This window comes from Neodiprion pinetum, chromosome 2 (assembly GCF_021155775.2).
Source record: "Neodiprion pinetum isolate iyNeoPine1 chromosome 2, iyNeoPine1.2, whole genome shotgun sequence".
NCBI classification, from domain to species: domain Eukaryota; kingdom Metazoa; phylum Arthropoda; class Insecta; order Hymenoptera; family Diprionidae; genus Neodiprion; species Neodiprion pinetum.
This window is the reverse complement of record NC_060233.1, coordinates 39,643,248-39,661,188: the sequence shown is the minus strand read 5'-3', so window position 1 is coordinate 39,661,188 and position 17,941 is coordinate 39,643,248. Positions and strand designations below refer to the sequence as shown.

The following is a 17,941-nucleotide window of genomic DNA, read 5'->3' as shown; positions in this document are numbered from 1 at the left end:
ACGTTTTTGCGGTCTGTGGCAATGTAACGCGATCGTATTAAAGGAGAGAAATGTTTTCGGCTTTAACGGGCGTACTGTGGTTATAAATAATAATGAGAGGCGGAAAAAGAGAGAGACGGAGAGTGAAAAAAAAGGGAACAAAAATGGGGTAACAAGCGCACTGCAGTGAGAAAGAGAGAAAAAGAATTAATGAAAATGTTCGCGTTTATCTTTGGTCCGGAACATTTGCACATTGAAATATATGGGCTGAAATGGATAGCCCAAGGGGGGCAGTTCAGCCGGGGCTTTCATGAGGATATAAATGTACGGTGGGAAATCCTTGGTCTTCGCTAATATATATTATTGTAATGCAAAGTTATGGCAGCGCAAGATGATACACGCTCCAAATTGCGCTCACGTACCGTCAGCTCGCTGCGTTTCTTTAGTCTTCCCGTAATTTGTGTTTTCCCCTACGACAAGAAAGTTATGATTTTTAGGCTGCAGGGACCAGGTCAAACCATTCCCCTTCGCACTACAGGATCGGATTTTAGGTCCCGCAGCCCCGCGGGGTGTTCCTCGTAATTATTTCTCTTATCGGCAGCAAAGCTAGGGAAACTGGACTGTATCCGGACTTGGATAAGACGTCGGGGCTTCAGTCGGACTGATTTATAACGAGCTTACAACCCGCCAAAGGGTGGGCGGTTCTCCTTCCGCTCCACCTTCCTCCTTGCTCCTCGCGTAAGAATTGCGTCCGAATTTCTCGGATTCCGAGGATTAACTTTATCGAGTTAGATAGGCGACATGTACTCCAACTAGATCCCTCGGTTCGCCCCGGAAACACGGATATAGGAACCTGCAGGAAGTAAATGTCGTTGGTCGCGTTTAGCTCTGAATTCTCAGCGAAAAAATATTCACTCGATTCATTCACGGATTCATGGAGCAATCGGAAAATCGATTCTGTCTAATTTCTTCTCCAATAACTCGGTGTAAAACGAAATAAAGAGGGAAAAGTTTTTGACCCTGACCTTAGAACTGATTTGGTTTCGCAAATATTTTTAAAAACGTAACAGCGACGGATCTACTTTAAGCCCAGCTACGTTATAATAATGCAGAATCCGCCATAGTCGATGTGGCACTGAAAAATCTGGAGTGAGAAAAAGGGAAAGAGAGAGAGTGGAGTGTTCGGTTTGAAGGAGCTTGAATAAATGAGATTAGATGAATTAATTCCGCGGGTGAATGTAAGTCTTGGAGTTGGAAAGAACGGCAGGAGCATTACGTGTCCAAACGAGCTCGTTAATCATTTTATCGAAGCCAATGAAGAATAGGTCGAAGCGGACGCTGCAGGCTGTAAGAATACCCCGATTCAAGAGATTTTCAATTCCCATCCCTCCGACTATCTCGCCCCGTCTCGCCCTGCAGCCGGCGTAATTAGGCCGCGCCGATGATCCGCGGGGCTTTACTAATTAAAGGGGTAGTTCTCTGCCCGTAGAGGCGATAATATTCGATCGTAAGGCGAGCGACGCGACTGCGCGTCGAGTTGAGAACAAGACCCTCCGAGTTTCCTGATTAATAATTAAACACAATGAGCAGCTAGGAGCGACGAAAAGGCGAATAGAAGCAGGTTTAATAACGGCAATGACGCGACGCCGAAACCGCGAGGCTTCCCAGCGAGGATCCGATTCTTCGGGACAAGATCGTCCGCCGATCTCGAGATAAAATTCACCCGCCAAGACGCCTCGTTCCGGATAAGTTATAACAACGTATCCGTGCTTCCGGCGCTGCGAACGAATTCACTCGCATTGTGCGACCGCACGCCGAAGACACTATCTCATAGGGTTAACTCTTCTCGTCTATTGTACGGGGCGCAGGGTGTCGGGCCATTAAGTATTGTTCCTGCAGGAGGCTCGACCCGCCGCGGCTACGAGGAACGCGGTGAAATACACACCGACGGTTAACGCCGCGAAGGCACATCCTCGCATACAAAAGAGTTCGCGTTGGGCACCGTAGGTGCGAAAGATCAAGTATTGTATCGTTGCCACCACCGCAACCGAAAGTGAGCCTGATACAACGGATCGTTTCTGGTGGAGGTGGCGGAGGGTCGAGTTTTAGCCGAACGTGACCAGCACCCCGATCGCAACGACCACCGACTCCTTTTTTGCCCAGACGCTTGCTTTTTCACTTGGCTTTGGACTCGGTTTACTTCGCTTCTCAGACGGAAGCAGTTCCTTTTATCTTTCAACTCGAGCTGCCCGTGATGGTCGCCGTCGAACAGCTCGTAACCTTCTTTCTCGGGTGGAGAAGAGTCGACGAACCGATTACGGGAATTCAGACATTAATCATCATTCTCATTTCATTAATCGACCCGCCGATGATGAATCCCTTAGGGAATTGTGTCGTTGATTCGTCGAAGAAGATATCTCGTGTAAAAATAATTACACCATAACACCGATTGAAAACGGACGCGTCTTGTTCTTTCCTTCTTCTTCCTGTAATTCCCCGGTGACGAAAAAGTTGCAGGCAGTAATTTACCGCGTCATCGTCGTTGCGACGCATTCCATCCCAGGGGAGAAAATCCGCAACGTAGGTTCCGTTTAAAGATAAAACGAATGGTTAAATTCGCTGGCATTACCGTTAATCGTGCTTCATTTTTCACGCATCTGGAGGTAATGGAAAGCCGTTTATCCAATCTTCCCCGTCAATAGAGAGAATAATGAAGAGCCGGTACCAGCCCGGCTTTGAAAGAGCACGTGTAATCACTTACCGCCGAGAAGAAACAGGCCGCAGGCAATCAGGGTCCTGTAATCAGAGTAGCAGTGACCAATTAGGGCGGAAATGGTACCGGCGAGGATCAGGGCCACTGCGACAACCTGGAACGGCGCTGATATCCTGTAACAGAAAAAAATAAATAAAAGACCCGTTAGAATCTGCACGGAGTCGAGGAATGATCCTGATGGAGTGAAAGAGCCCTTCCACATTTCTATGCTTCGACGATATTAATTGAGTTTTACTAGATTCAGAGTCGGCGACGGGTTCAATTCCAATTCCCAGCATTCAATCCGTGAAAGTAACGAGCTCCTCGTTTTCCCCATGGAGTTTCCATACTCCGAGACTCGAAGCTCCCACATCACTTCGCGTCTCGGTTATCTGACGGTGGCCTTGGTAAGAAGGTGATAAATCCAACTTAGACATCCCCGAGCCGCCACTTTCCGGAAACATGTCACCCCCCTAACAGCGGAAGGAGTTCTTTTTTTCGTTATCGTTGTTTTTTTTTTTTCTTATCTCTCTCTTCGGATTCAGATGCGCGGGGAGAAGATCAATCAGAATTTATCACGCGTGTACGCCCTGCCCTCTCGCCTTCAACCCTATGCCGCAACGTCAACTCCGCGACCCGACCGTACAGCCTTCGGTCGTCGGCCCCACAAATCTTGATTAACCATTTCTGCCCTCGGCGTCGCGGAGAGGATCTCTGAGGGATTTTCGACCGAGTGAATCGACGAAGGGACGGACGAGGGTGAGCCTCGTGCTCTTCCTCGTGATCAGTGTAACATGACGTGTCTACGACGGATAATTATCGGTACGGAAAATTGAGCTCAGACATGGTAGCGGAACTGAAGAACTTTAGCAGAGTGGAACGCAGGTTCATCCACATTTTTCACCCGTTGGACCAAGAAATTGTTCGTAATTTAAACAAAATTCCATCATTCAAGGTATCGCTGATCATAGATAAATTGCTCTTGCATTATGGTTACGGTCAAGGTTTGATCATTATCATTAAAATACTCAACGACGCTACCAGTGCGGTAAATTTCCTCAGAATCTTTAGGAACTCCTGTGGATCATTGTAACACGGTGTCAATCCACCGCTATCCGATGTTGAATTACCAAGTCGACAAGAAGATCGTTTTACAATATTTCAACAGTGACATGTTTTACGGTGTAATGAAAGAGCTGCCTTCCAATTGAAATCTTTGAAGCAACTATGCGTGAGGGCACAACTGAAGCATCATGCCGAGTTTAACGTCGCGTTAACATCGTTGCTGGAAAAGCGAGGGTGAACTTTCCGGAGTGTTAAAATAGAAACAATTGTTGCCGTGCGATACGAGTGAGTTTATACAGGGAAACTCCGAAGTGTACGAGGTTCCGCGAAGCGTCACGTCGTGTGGAAGTGAATTTGACGGATTCTAAACTCGCGGTGGTAAATCGTCGGAAAATGTTTATTTTCCTAACTCGGTTCTCTCGGCTGCTGTTCCTGTCCTTTTTGGACGACGGGGTGTCAGGATGGCTTGCTGCCATGCGAGTAACTCACGCTTATGCGCCTTTCGATCACGCGACCTTCGCCCGTCGCGACTCGAGCATATCTCGCATCTTCTCAGAGAAATAATGCAATTTCGTGTGAGGCTCATTTTTCACTCGTGACGCAGTCGCGAGCTTACAGGGATAAGGTGTTCGCCATTTTTCGTTCATATTCATAACTCATTTCAAGGTGGAAGCTCCAAGCGTAAGCTGCAACGATTTAATTCAACCTGACATGTGAGATACACCCGAGAATTTAAACCCGGTATTCAGTTTCCGAGGAGTTTAATCAATTTAATTTTTTAATTACTTCGTTGCAGCGTGGTAAAAGGTGACTAATTGACGTCAACTCAGCCCTGCTAATTGACGGTTGGTCCAACAGCTAGTTAGTTGCAAAACAGTGACACGAACCCACGTGTTCCACAACCGCGATTGGAAAGTTCACCCCGCAAGTACAATCACGCGGCAATTAAACTTCGGAGAAGTTTGACGGAACCGATCATCTAATTTCGCTCGCGATCTTGATCTAATTAAAAAAATTCGAACCAAGGGGAAGGCAATGATCAGGGAGTATAACTGTGCTCGGTATTCGAACATTTTAATCCCGATCCTGGCAGTGATTCCGGAATGAAATTGCGTCGAATGGCTCATGACTCGACTTACGAGAGCCGCGGAAATCAAAACTCCCCTATAAGCAGCAACGGGAAAAGATTGATCGACGGCTTCTGGCACTCGCGCTTATAACGCAGAGACTAGACACGCCGCATTAAACAGGAACGCCAAGTTCCAGACCTGCTTCGGATATGCAATACCTATGTGCATCCACGTTAAATGGGAATATGCGTACATCCTGCCCCACCCCCATAACTCAGCTCCATATCTCCGTTCAAGTGGCAGATAAGTATGTACTCGCGTTTTGGAGGTGTACGCGATATTGCAGAGAGCCGGGATTCCGTTCGAGATCTGGCAACGCTGACAAGGGAAAAATGGCCAAAAATTTACTCCTTCGGTGATAAGTCGTCTTCCGTTATTTGTAAAATTTCTCAGGAATTTTATTGTGAGAAAAGGAAGCCTGAAGTTTTGGATGAATATTTCAACGAAAATCAACACAAGGTTTATTTTCAATTATCTCTGATTGAAAAAACTATGAGCCCCGAAGCCTGTACTATGCTGAATCAACATACGGGAGTTTATTCTGAAAATAACCGTCCGATCTATACGTATGACGTTCGAGAATCGATCAATTCATCGTCGGGTGCTTCATGCTTATACGTACCAGCGAAACAACGCCCGTGGATATTATGATATTATGCCGAAAGTTTGTTGCACGAAGAGGGATAAAGAAGTATATCCAGAGGATTCTTCTCGACCATTACGCGGTAGATTGTTTGCCAATAAAAAAGAATGTCATCAAAGTATAATACTTCCTTCCAGTAGATTGCAAAGCCGACGAAGTGGTTGCTTGTATACTTTTGTATCGATCGGGCGCGATAATCGCGGTTGATTGCGAGATTAAGACAGCGTCGTAAACATAGGCATCTCTCTTTTTTTTTTTTTTTTGGTTAAGTACACAATACGAGGCTCGGGAGCTGGGGGCAAATCGATGCTTGGTATTTCAATGAGAGCGGGTTAGTAATTTTACATTATACTGCAGGGCAGACTTTGCGCAGTAATGAAGAACTCCTGCAGTCTCAAATCAGGTGAAATTCTTTTCAATTATACGTTTAAGCCCCCATCTCGTAAATTAGTTGAAAGTTTCTTTCAGCTGCACACAACTCGCTCGGTTAAATCGTCGTAAAAAGAAACTCCCAACGACCGATAAGATCGCAACTTTTTATCTAAATTTCCCGACACCGTATACGAAAGAAAAAAACTCTTGATCTGTACTTGCGCAGGAAACGTGGCGATAAACGAAACCCGAAAAAAGAAACAGAAGCTTACTAAACGAATCTCTTGATCAATTTTCTCTATTTTTTAACCTTAATACAGCACCTACAATTTAATGTGAGCGACGAGGTGAAATTCTAAAATCATACCTATTTTTAGGAATTTTTTTTTTAGTAAATGACAACGCTTACACTTTATTTACACCAATTACAACAACTTGAATAAAAAAAATGAAAAAATGACCTTCAAACTGTAAATAATAAATCCCTCAAACTCAAATTCCTCCAAATATTTTCAGCTTCCTTTTAAAAAAAATCGTAAAAATAGGTACCCCCCCCCCCCCCCCCTTAATGAGCCGCGTATTTCCCTGTTACAAAAACTTTGGTAACAGAGCACCGCGGCGAGTCCATTGAGTAGCCCGACTTAGTTTCCGGCGTCGTCGGATATCGCGGGGAGAATAACTGTGACCAGTCCGTGGGAGTTTGGCTCGTTAATTACGGGGCGTCGGCAGTAAATAATAATAAAACTTCATTAATAGGACAGTTACCGGTGTTGGATTGCAGCCAGAAACATACCGCGGACTCGACCCTCGTGCACCGACGGCACGGAGTCGTTGACACGGACGTTATTCCCGCTAACACATGGCTTTGTACCTGCACGTACATACGCGCATACATAGGTGCGCCAGAATCGCGGATGCTGCACCAGCACGGCCATCCGGCATAATGCATGGACCAGTTATGCCGGGGTTACGTATTACAGCCGAGAGGCTGGAGGCTGAACACGCACGAACGAGCGGAGTCCGTCTATGGGTGAACTATCGTCGTTGTTCGGTGTTCGGGAAACTTTTACAGGCCTTTTCCCCCACCCCCGGCTATTTCATCCCCCTGCAGAGGCATGCGACGCTTCCGAAGTTGGCGGGAATTGTAGTCAGGCTCAAAATACGTGACGGGACAAAAGTTTAAACGGATAACTGAGGGAGATCAAGTTCATTACGAGTATAAGAGAAAGTCGTTTGTTTTTTTAATCTATAAATCTCTAGACATTTGTCACAATCACAGGGAATCGTGTTGTTCGTGTGGGGAGAAAAATGGAAAGGTCAGACGATGGAACGGTCGAAACTGCATCAACAAATTTTCAAAGAACTGAAAATTTCATCTGCATAAGTTGAATACAGTTCGACTGTAATAGAAATAGCTCGGTTTGTTTATAATTAAATTAGCTGTAAATTATCTGAGAGATTTTAGTCTTGGACCTGTTAATTGTTGAAAAAAAAATCCAGTATGAAGAACCGTTTCAATTGACAAATGACGATCTTGTGATTCATCAAGTTCTTCTCAAGAAATTCATGCTCTTGAATTTTTCAGTGAAAAAAATGTTAGAATAATGTAATTTAACGCAAATGTTTTAAAAATATAATCAGGTGTTTACAGAAAAATACAATGTCTTAAAATTTGTTCCGTTACCACGTGAATTTTTTATTTTTTTTGTTCAATTATTTTAACTGTGTAGATAATCGTTGGGCAGACCCTTTGAATCTTTCGTTTAGCACTTTTTGTTTCTATACGTTGTAGGTGTGCTGAAAAATCTTTATTACGCGGATCGTTGGACCTTTCTACCTGTTTTATCTACAATTATTTGTGAGATTAGGAGATTCGGGGTTTAAGGAGGATGGGGGCGTTAAAGCGATCGGAAAAGCGGGACAAGGAAACAAATCGCGTATAGAGAGGACGGCCGGGCGGCAGCTCGGGGGAATTTATCCCCGGGAAAAAGAGCCCCCGGCTTGCGGAGAGCCTTGCGATAAATATCGCTTTCGGTTCGATTCGATACTAATCGAAAGGAAACAAATCGCAGCCAGGCGAAAGGCTTTTGTTCGACGGTGAAAAAGTTCAGAGAAAACAAGCCCCGAACGGAGAGATAAAGAGTACAGATAACGCTGCGGAAAGGAGAGAAGGAGAGACGGAGAGAGAACCGCCACAGCGGTCGCCGATGTCGAATCGACAAATTTTTCCCTGGTCATCACGGTTAACAAACTCTTGTAAAGCCGCAATGGCTGGACGTTGTGATCAAAAAAACGTGTCGAGAGTATGTAAAAAAAGAAAAATTGGAATAACGATGCGAAGCATGTGGCAGCAGAGAATCCGATTGAATGTAATTAAAAATGAATGAGAATTATTGTAGCTGTTGTAGTTCTCTTCTGGCAACAGAAACTCTAAATTTTCATGAATTCTAGCTCATTTGTTTAGCATCCGAATTCTCTTCGAATCGTATGCGACGAATTTTCTTAACACAGTTCCTGTATTTACTAGAAAATATTTTGGGTGTATAAAAATATTGATTGCTAAACTACTGTGTTTAAAAAAACGTACGAAAGTCGTCAGATATTTATTTCACGCAGTTTGCAAAGAATTCGTAAACAAGTGAAACAATTAGCCCTGATCCACCAAAAGCGCATAAATTATTACATTTTTTCAGTTAAATACTTAAAAAAAAAAAAATTTTCAAATGACGCGATTTTTCTAACGAATTATTCTACAACACTTTGGATCTTCTATTCCACGTCGAAAAATGCTACTACATAGAATTCGATTCTACTATTTCAGGCCATGTTCCGTCGTTTTACTATATACATTCTTTTCTTTTTTTTTACTTCTTTCCTGTACCGTACGCCGATGCGTCCTTGACTGCAGAGACCGCAAAGAATTGCAGAGTATGTCGAATGCGAACGGCGAACTCGGGCCGGCTGACTGCACGGTTTATTACTACTAAACAGGCTGACCAAGCGGTATATTACCACTGGACAGGTCTGATGTATTGCCGGTCGGGTTGCCAGGGCGTCGAGGGTGGCTGGCAGTCGGTGTCCAATATCCATACTGCGTCGAGCAGCAGCAACGGCGCGCGATGTTCCTTCCTCGTGAAAACTATTAATTTAACCCCGAGGCGCTAGCTAGGCGGGCTCATGTTTCGTGCGCATAATTCAATTTTGCCACCAACATTGAATTAGTAAATAATATCGTTGGTCACCGGGGGTAGGTATGCGGTTCCCCCGGAAATTGGTTCGCTGTGAGAAACGTTGTCATGCGACACACGCTGAAACGAACCTGTCCGACGGCTAGATTTTCGTCGAATTTCCCAAGCCTCTGTTCTCTCGATAAATACTTTTGTTGACTTATTTTTAGAGGATTGCAAATCGCTGGATCAACGATCTTTTTGATCTTTCTTCGCCCACTACACCCTTGCATGATTATTTGACTTTGAATGGCTTGATATTACAGGAAAGGGTTTACCTGCTCAACGACAAACAGAAAATTCATAGACGTTGAGGATTATTGAAGAGACAAGGCGTTCTTGAAGGCTGGACCTTTTTCCCGGTCTTTAAGCGAAATAACATCATCGCTTGAAACGAGCTAAGGAATGCTCTCACTGCAGTTTGCACCAACAATGAGTTAAACGTAGAACGCCTCGTAGCTCATAATTCCCGGCTGCAATGAATAATGCAGGGATCGGCCGAGGGGCGGGAAAGACGAGGGGTGCAGAACCCGGCTACACAAGACGACGTTGTACCACCTCTGCACAGTTTACAGTTGTCTCTGCTTTGCTGACTAAGCTCCTTGGCACTTGCACACTCGTGCTTTGACTGTCTCTCGTCTCGCAAGGAGGATGACACGATTTCGCCTCCTCTCCTATCCCTGGGTCCTTAAAATTCTGTCTCATCCATCCACGCGTTAAAACGTATTCTCAGAAATCCTGACATTTTGTCGTTTCTAATTTTTTCACAGTTGAAGCTGCTCTTTGTTGGCTTTTATTGTTGGGATATCCGAAGGCGATCGAAATCGCCTCGTAAGCGGATTTTTTTTTTTTTTTTTTTTGTACTACTTTTGTTATCAATCAATTTCGTTCATCTCAGGTATACTTGTGTCAACGTTCAAACCCGATTTCTCCTTGCCCGAATGTCCACACGACGGATCTGGATCGAAGGGATACGCGGCGTAAATACGCGAGTTGCGGTAAGGACGAGGCGAGTTTGAAAACAGCCATTGTATCTGGGAAAGCGGAAATAATGCCGCGGAATTACACCGGCACCGGGTACGAAAGCCGGCTATCCTCGGGCTGTGGTTAAGTAGCCGATTGAAATGCATAGCGACGAGCACTTGTGTACAATCTCGAGGAGCTCTGCACGACCCACCAGACCGTGAACGACGCTGACGATGGGGTTGAAACTTGCATTAGAGCCGTGATATCACGCGCTGTGCGTTGCGATTCGCATATTCGGGGCTGAGTCCGGTCGGACGAATTCTGTACTTCCGGTTTCTGCACTCGTCATGTTCGCTCTCGTTTACTTTCTTCGAATCGCCCTTGTATGAGCTTGCAGAAACACGAGGGGTTGAAAATGATGAAACGAGAGGGTGGAGCTATTTTGGCAAAAATCGGGAGACGGCGATCACCTTTTTCTGTATCGCAATGGCCAGCCTGAACGATAATGACCTCGGAATTGAATGAAACGGGATCGGCCCTCTTATTCCGCTATTTTTATACGGCAGTCGGATGAAAACTGCAGCTGTAGAGAGCGTAAAAGTCAGCCAGAGATTAAAAAAAAAAAAAAAAAAAAAACTTGCGAGGATGATGATTTTTGGTAAAACGTTGCTTCGCGGAAAGGAATTCCTTCGATCCCTGCACTCCGGAAACTCCTCATTTTCATCTAATTTATTTCCACGTTCAGGCATTATTCTGCATGCAATGCACGATGCTCCGGCAACTCGACCACGCCGTATATTATAATAAAAACGCAGAATTTCAACGCACAGCTCTGACACCGGCAAGTTGGTAACAACGGGATTTATACCCCTGGCCTGCATTTGCCACGGAGTGCAACTAATTCAAGAGACATATTTTATTTATCTCCCCCCAGTAGCATATTTCCTCCTTCTCTCTACTCTCCCCTCGTGTGGGAATTTACGCCGTTCAGTTTTCCCCCTTTTATTACCTTCCACACTCCACCCAATTCACCATGGAAACATTTTATCCCTCTCCAATGTTAGGTTTTAGAAACTTGGGAGAAAAACTTGTACATACAAGTTTGTATTTGTTTGAGGATGTCTCACGATCAGTGGCAATACGGAAATGCTGAATTGTATAAAAGTGAAATTACGACTCGTGCAGCGTCTACTCCACTGTCACGTTTCAGAATTCAAGCCTACGTTCTAGTAGGAAAAAAAAAAAAAACGATTCTCGAAAATAGCTCAATCTAAAGTATTTGAACTTTTTCGAAGCTTGTGAGAGCCCTCAAGTACGGAAGTGGTAGTGGCACTGCCACGTGGAAGAAACACGTCAATTTTTCCTTCGCTTTCTCCCCCCCCCCCTCCCCAATTCTCCTTGATCTCGAAAATAGTAGTGCACGAACAATTTAATGTTTCCAGTCGATTCACAACGCATTATTGGAGTGCAAAGGGAGCTTAGCGGTACCGGTTATTATTGTCTAATTGTGCGAAACACGTGTCCTGTTGCAAGGTCGTTAGCTCGGAGGGCCTGGAGGGCGATCGGGATCGATCTTGGCCAATAGCCGCGGCAATTTCGCACGGGTGGCAAAAAAAAAATAAATAAATAAAAGAGAAATGAAAAAATAAAAATAAACCGGAAAAAAAACAGAGGCCGTGGGTCCTACGCCTGCGTCTAATGGGGATCGTTTAATATTTTCACCCGCGAAAGCTCGGCCTGGGAAAAAGTGGCGAGGATTCGAAGGCAGGGTGGCTGGCTGGTTCGTTGGTTCGGTAGAGGGTGCAAGCTTATATTTGACCCGGGTCAAAAAGCGGCGTGTGCTGCTGCGGCGATCGCCGGGCAGTTAAGGGACGTTATGAAAATTCAACACGCTTATCTCCCGAATGCCCTGGGATAAGCGAAACGATTAAGGGAAGAATTTAGCAGACCCAAAACCGACCGTAAAACGCTGATTTTTTTTCATTCTGTCCTGTAGCCTGCCAAAATCCTTTTCCATAACCCGCGGAAGATAAGATCGTGGTGCTAATGCCAAAAGGGCGTAATTTTTTTTTTTTCAGTTTCGGAACCATTGGCAATGAAGAAAAAATTGTCCGCCCTTTTGGCATTGGCATCGGGATATTAATTGCCGAAAATCATGAGAACGATTTCGCTTCACAATTAGGTACACCGAATGGACATGTGCTCGATAAAACTGTCCCGTACATTTTCTGATAATTTATGTTTATACTCTATAAATTTACGATTTACTTATCAAATATTACACCGGTTATGCCACGCCCGGTTCTACGTTACTTTATGCATTAAATTCATTCGATTTTAATAGTCGTATATACGTATACGTGTGCTGCGGTCGGTGATAAACTGCAGCATTACCTGCTGATTGAATACGTTAATCACTCGAGATTATACGGAGAGCGGAAATTGATTCTAAATAAATTACGCGCAATGTCGAAGTTAACTGTGGCAAAGGGGTACAAAAATTTTTTCGAATGGTTACACATCTTTTTTTATCTGTTTTTGTCGGAGGCGTTTTTTTTTTTTTTTTTTTATCGCCGTCAGGGTAAATTGATTTATTCGTAATACTCGGATAGTTTACTTGGATGGTAAATTGTTTTTTCCCCTGTTATTTCTTCTACGCTGTCCTCCATTCTTATCGAATCACGGTAATTTTTTTCCGAAGCCGACGTCACAGCCGGAATATAGATACCGAGATATGTATTCGGCAGCCTCCGCAAGGGTCAGCGATTTCTGATCAAATAACAAAGAGTATAGCTCGAGGCGCTAAGAAATTCAATATTGCAGCTGTAATAACGGCAGGAATTTCTTCCTCCCTTTTATTGCTGTCGTGACTTCGGCGGTTGATCCATTCGCGTGATTCGCATCCAAATCGATACGACTTGTCAGTCATTGTCTCTGAATTCGGTAACGACTAGCGGTATTAACGAATCAGAAATCCTCCTGCCAATTACAATTCATTTAATTGAATAATTACGTCCACGAGGTAGAAGAGAAATTTCTCCACCCACGCCGATCACCGCCTATTATTAATTAATTCTATTGAGTGATAATATTCTCTCCATCATCGCGATGCAACCTCATCAATCCTTTATTTATTTTTACCCTTACAATTACGGCCAATTTACCATCAATCTCAATTTCGGCGAGGCCTGCAGTTCGGAAAAAGCAGGAACGGCAAAATTCCACCGCTCGCTCGTCACCGTGCGGCTATAAGGCTTAGGCCTCTTTTTGGTCATCATCTCGCCTCTCGGCTTGATTTTTCCTTCGTCACTGCCGGCAGGCCGCCCCCTAAGCTTCTCAGGAGATAAGGGTGATTAACGTCGCAATTCTTGTCTTCCTTTGTTAGCACCCCGCGACGACACCGAAGATGCGGGGTAAACGAATGGGAAAAGGATTTCAGCCAAGGGTAGAGTTACGAGTGTATACACAGAAGGCGGGTGGAAGTAGAGAAAAAGGATGCGACGAAACGTACTTGAACATTGAACCCTTTATTTTATGGATAAATCAAGCCAGGGCGACGATGACACTATTAAAAGTATGAATTTGTTAAACTTCAAAATTGAAACGGATTCGGATAAGCTGAAAAAATACTTATGCACATATTTTCCGCCGGTTTATACCCAACTTTGAACTTCGAACTTTGCCAAGAATGAGCATTGATCCTTGGATCGCTGGGCTAGTTTGCCTGAGGATTCAGCGGACTATGAGGTAAAGATAGATGCTCTGGGCGTTGGAGCGTACAGCTAGCTGTACTATCTCGATATTCGAGAAGGAGGAGGAGGAGGACCGAGGGTGTATTTATGGTAACGGATATTTCAAGCGGTGCCCGTAATCACGTAACAACTACCCCGTATAAGCTAAGATAGGAAGCCGGGAAGATGGTGCGGCCTCTGGCTACGATTCGAGAGGAGGGGAGAAGAAACCCTTCCCGATCCTCGTCGTTTCGCCACTTCCGCTTTCCAGGTCGTACCGCCTAATTCCAGAGAGGTCCTGGAGCTCCCACTGCGACGAATTAACGTGGTAAACGTACCGGCACGCTGCGAAATTACCACGAACAAGAAAACAACAAAGCTACGAGTGAGTTGAGAAGAATCGGAAGATTCCGCCGAGCGGTAGGAATAATTGAAACCAGAAACTGTTCGTCGAATTAAACAAAAAGGGGGAGGGAGAATGATAGAGGAAAAAATTGTCAAGGGAGGGAAATTAAGCAAAGCTGCGTAATGGCGTGTTTGCTCGGGGCGAAAGCTCGCCTGCAAGCCTAATTGTTTACTCCGAGTGTCGGAGCACCGTTATTGTCACGAAGTCGTTCGGCTAATGGTGATTAAAAACGCAGGCACCCACTCGTTAAAGTCAAAGTACTTTTCATTTCCTCAATTTCCGCTTACGCGTTACCTTTTGCATTTCATTCCTCGCTCGCGATTAAGAGATGGACGTAAATTTCGGACGACGGCTCGAGATTAAAACGCATCAGTCTCTCTTGGATGAGAAATATGATTGAACTTCACGGCTAGGTTCCTTATATTGTTCATTCAATTAATCGCCAGATGCAAAATTTTGTTTACATCGAGAAGATAAATAATTATACACTATAAGACAGGAGCTGGATAATGAGATAGAAAATAATAAAGCAAGGTAAAGAAAGGAATTCGCAACGTTTTTCTTTACTCCGTACTTTTTCCCTCTATTTCCATTACGCTTATTGTTTAGGCTACGGGATTCCCGGGGATCCTGTAACAGGAGCGAGAAGTGCCCGGCCGCTTTTCACGACTCAAAAATCGTATTAATCTCCCCGCATCACTCGAGCCAGCCCTTATTTTTCCATGAAAAGAAATGAAAAGAAACGAAAAGTATTTCTCCCGAGGACCATTTGTAACCTCTTACGGTATATTTGATAAAACACAGAGATGTGTTCATTTATGGAACATTTTCACCATTTCCTTCCAGCTCTTCGCCGCCTGCGGGGTTTGTATCACTTTTTTCTCGTTCGGATCTAACGAGGTGCGAAGGAGGATCTTCTCGGCTCGATCGGGATATTAGCGGCTGAAATTAATCACCAACACGAACTTAGTTTCCTCGGGGATACGCGTCATCGGTGTTCACTGATTGGTTTCGATCTTCGGGGGCTCAGCGACCTCGTATTATAGATAACTGAAAAATTGATTACGTTGTTGCAATCGATGACTGTTGCAAAAACTGCAATTAAAGTTCCGCCCGCGCGGTTTCAGCGGCTCAAAAACAGCAGCCGATAACCCTTTGAGAATTCCGGTACAAAATTTCCTCACTGCAGCGATCGTTTCAAAGGCAAATTTGAAAGCGTCATCCGTCGCCAATTTATGTGCAGCAAACGTTATCTCTCTCGGTAAAAAACTAGGAAGCGGATATCCGATATTTTCCACGAGTCAAAGCCAGGTTGGTCGCCTTCTTCTCTTTTCCACTACTCATCGCGTCCCACCTGCCAGTACCGAAGCTTTGAAAATTCCCGACTCGTATTTACGGTTTTACTTTTCAAACGGAGCGAAACACGCTCGACGTTCGCGGTGCTGCAATTAGTGCCACGGAAGGCACGCACGAACGTCGGTGATTACACGCACGTGATCGTTTAAAATTTTTCCAAATTACCGACGCTAGAGCGACTCCGGATACGTCAAATGTCGTCCCACTCTCCGCTCTTGAAAATTCTGCAAAGCGCACAAAGCTCGAGGGTCCGTCATCCGTCATGACGCGTGGAAAACGCCGCGTTTCACGAGGGGATAAAGATTCGAGGGTGTAACGGCGACGGGGAGAGAAACGAGAGGAGCAGAAGAAGGGCGTCGCGGGGCTCGAATGGCGGAACGCTCCAAAGTGTCCTTGTTGTCAACTAACCTTTCCTGACCTTCCACTTAGTGCTCCGACAGCGTGACCCAAAACATCACCAACCCTACTTTCCGCCATGGCTGCCTAACCGCCCTGAATCTTCCCGCGGAGTTCCGCAGTCGAGTCTAGACTGCGGAGTCCCGCCAGGCCTGTCACTTGACTTTCCAATTTCCCTAAGACAACCATGCTACCCGCAACCCTCCATCGCTCCTGCGGGAAACCCTTGCCATTCAAAATATTCCGCTGTAACGTATCTGCGGAATCCCGAAGCACGCTACGGTATCTCACGATTTCAACTCACAATCGCAAACAAACAAAGGAAGAATGCTAATTTTAATCGAACGGATTCGTATTTTTCCACGATCAAGAAACTTCTGTACCTATTTCGATCCCGAACACAAGGGACGGTCCGCGAACCGACCGTCTTAGGGAACGACGGAATCCTTCCTAACCTACCATTTAGACAATCAGCCGACGCGGTTGATCGCTGACTTTTACGGTCCAATCGCGAACGAGAGCAGAATTACCGTACACAACAATCTGGTTAGCAATTAACCCGTGATATTCGGTTGCACGGTTGTACAGGATACGTAGTTGGGTAACAATTGCCGCGGGATCGGTTGCGGATAATTGAAGCAATCGACGAATCAATTACGTTCCCCGAATCAGCAAATTACTGGTCAATCGGTCCGTTGCGGAAATCCATCGCCTGAAATTCGTCGACAATTGCGAACAATCGGGAGGTGAGACTCGATTTTTCATCAATTTCCAACGATCTTTACGTCCGGTAGACGATGCGGTTGTTCAGCGCTGTCTTCAACAACGGTAAACAAACAAGACGCAACTTCGTCGCATTGCGTCTTCGACCCTTAATCGTTACGCAGCTCCTGCGAAGAATCGGAGCTTGGATCCTCTGCGTGTTTTCCAAACTGTATTTCGATGCGTCATGTCGCTGGACGACGACGGTTATTCTCGTCTCTCTGCAGAACGCAGCCGGCACTGCATCCCGGATGGAAAATCCGACTGCGGAGCGCCGAGCGCTACGAAACTCATCATCGACCTGCTCCCGGTTGACTGAATCGTCTCCCTGTCCCAGCATGCCCTGGTGTACATGATTCTCTTCCAGGCATTGTCCTCTCGGCTTCATTGTCTCCTCGGCCTGACGCCGGCGATCGTCCAACGAGCGAATGGGAACTGGGAAATGGATCGTCTCTGCACTCTCTGAACTCCCTGTGCTCCAGGTAACGTTACTTTTACTACCCTGTATCGTCGCGTGTTTTGTTCAAACTGCAGGCTCACGGCTTGTTAGCAAAACCTCGAACGAATAGCGACGGTGTCTTTCGAATAGGCGAAGAATTTTCTCGCAGAGGATAATACCGAGAGATCGATACGCGATCAAAGAATTGAGGATCCAGAAGAACACATAGACCCTAGTGATCATTACACTTTCTCTAAACTTCATTGAAATTCGTTGGAATCGTTGATTTTTTACAGATTATAATGTTCAAATTTCACCCAAGTTGTAGTCGGAAGTCGTAGTAATGAACCACGTTTTCAAATAAAAAAGGGTTTTGCGGCCAGATTTTGCGGAACGCCATTAACGAATTTGAGAGAAAATCGAAACGTACTCGATCCAAATTTATATCACGACCGTCGACGTACTGCAAGGTCCTGCATTGTGGCGCTAAAGGTTTGCCTTTTTTCATTCTGAATAACAATCGTGATCTCCGGTATTCTGACCCTCGTGTTCGCAGACGCAAAAAAAAACTAAAAATTAGCAACGCCTACCGAGCCGTGACATTTTACCCTGATGACGCATGCTGTTAATTACGATCCAGCGATGGAAAACGGTACGTCATGTCTGGCCCCGATTTTTCATTTTCAAAATTCCAAATGGTGCGAACACATGTTGATA

At 45.1% G+C, this 17,941-nt stretch overlaps 1 protein-coding gene across 6 annotated transcripts in view; it reads right to left on the bottom strand.

Moving 5' to 3' along the window:
- LOC124212075 (uncharacterized) overlaps window positions 1-17,941 on the bottom strand; it is a 103,032-nt gene that overhangs the window by 31,014 nt on the left and 54,077 nt on the right. For all 6 annotated transcript variants that reach the window (XM_046611806.2, XM_069133621.1, XM_046611805.2 and 3 more), the window contains one exon: window positions 2,741-2,865. In XM_046611806.2, coding sequence (XP_046467762.1) covers window positions 2,741-2,865 — 125 coding nt within the window. The remainder of the gene's footprint in view (window positions 1-2,740; window positions 2,866-17,941) is intronic.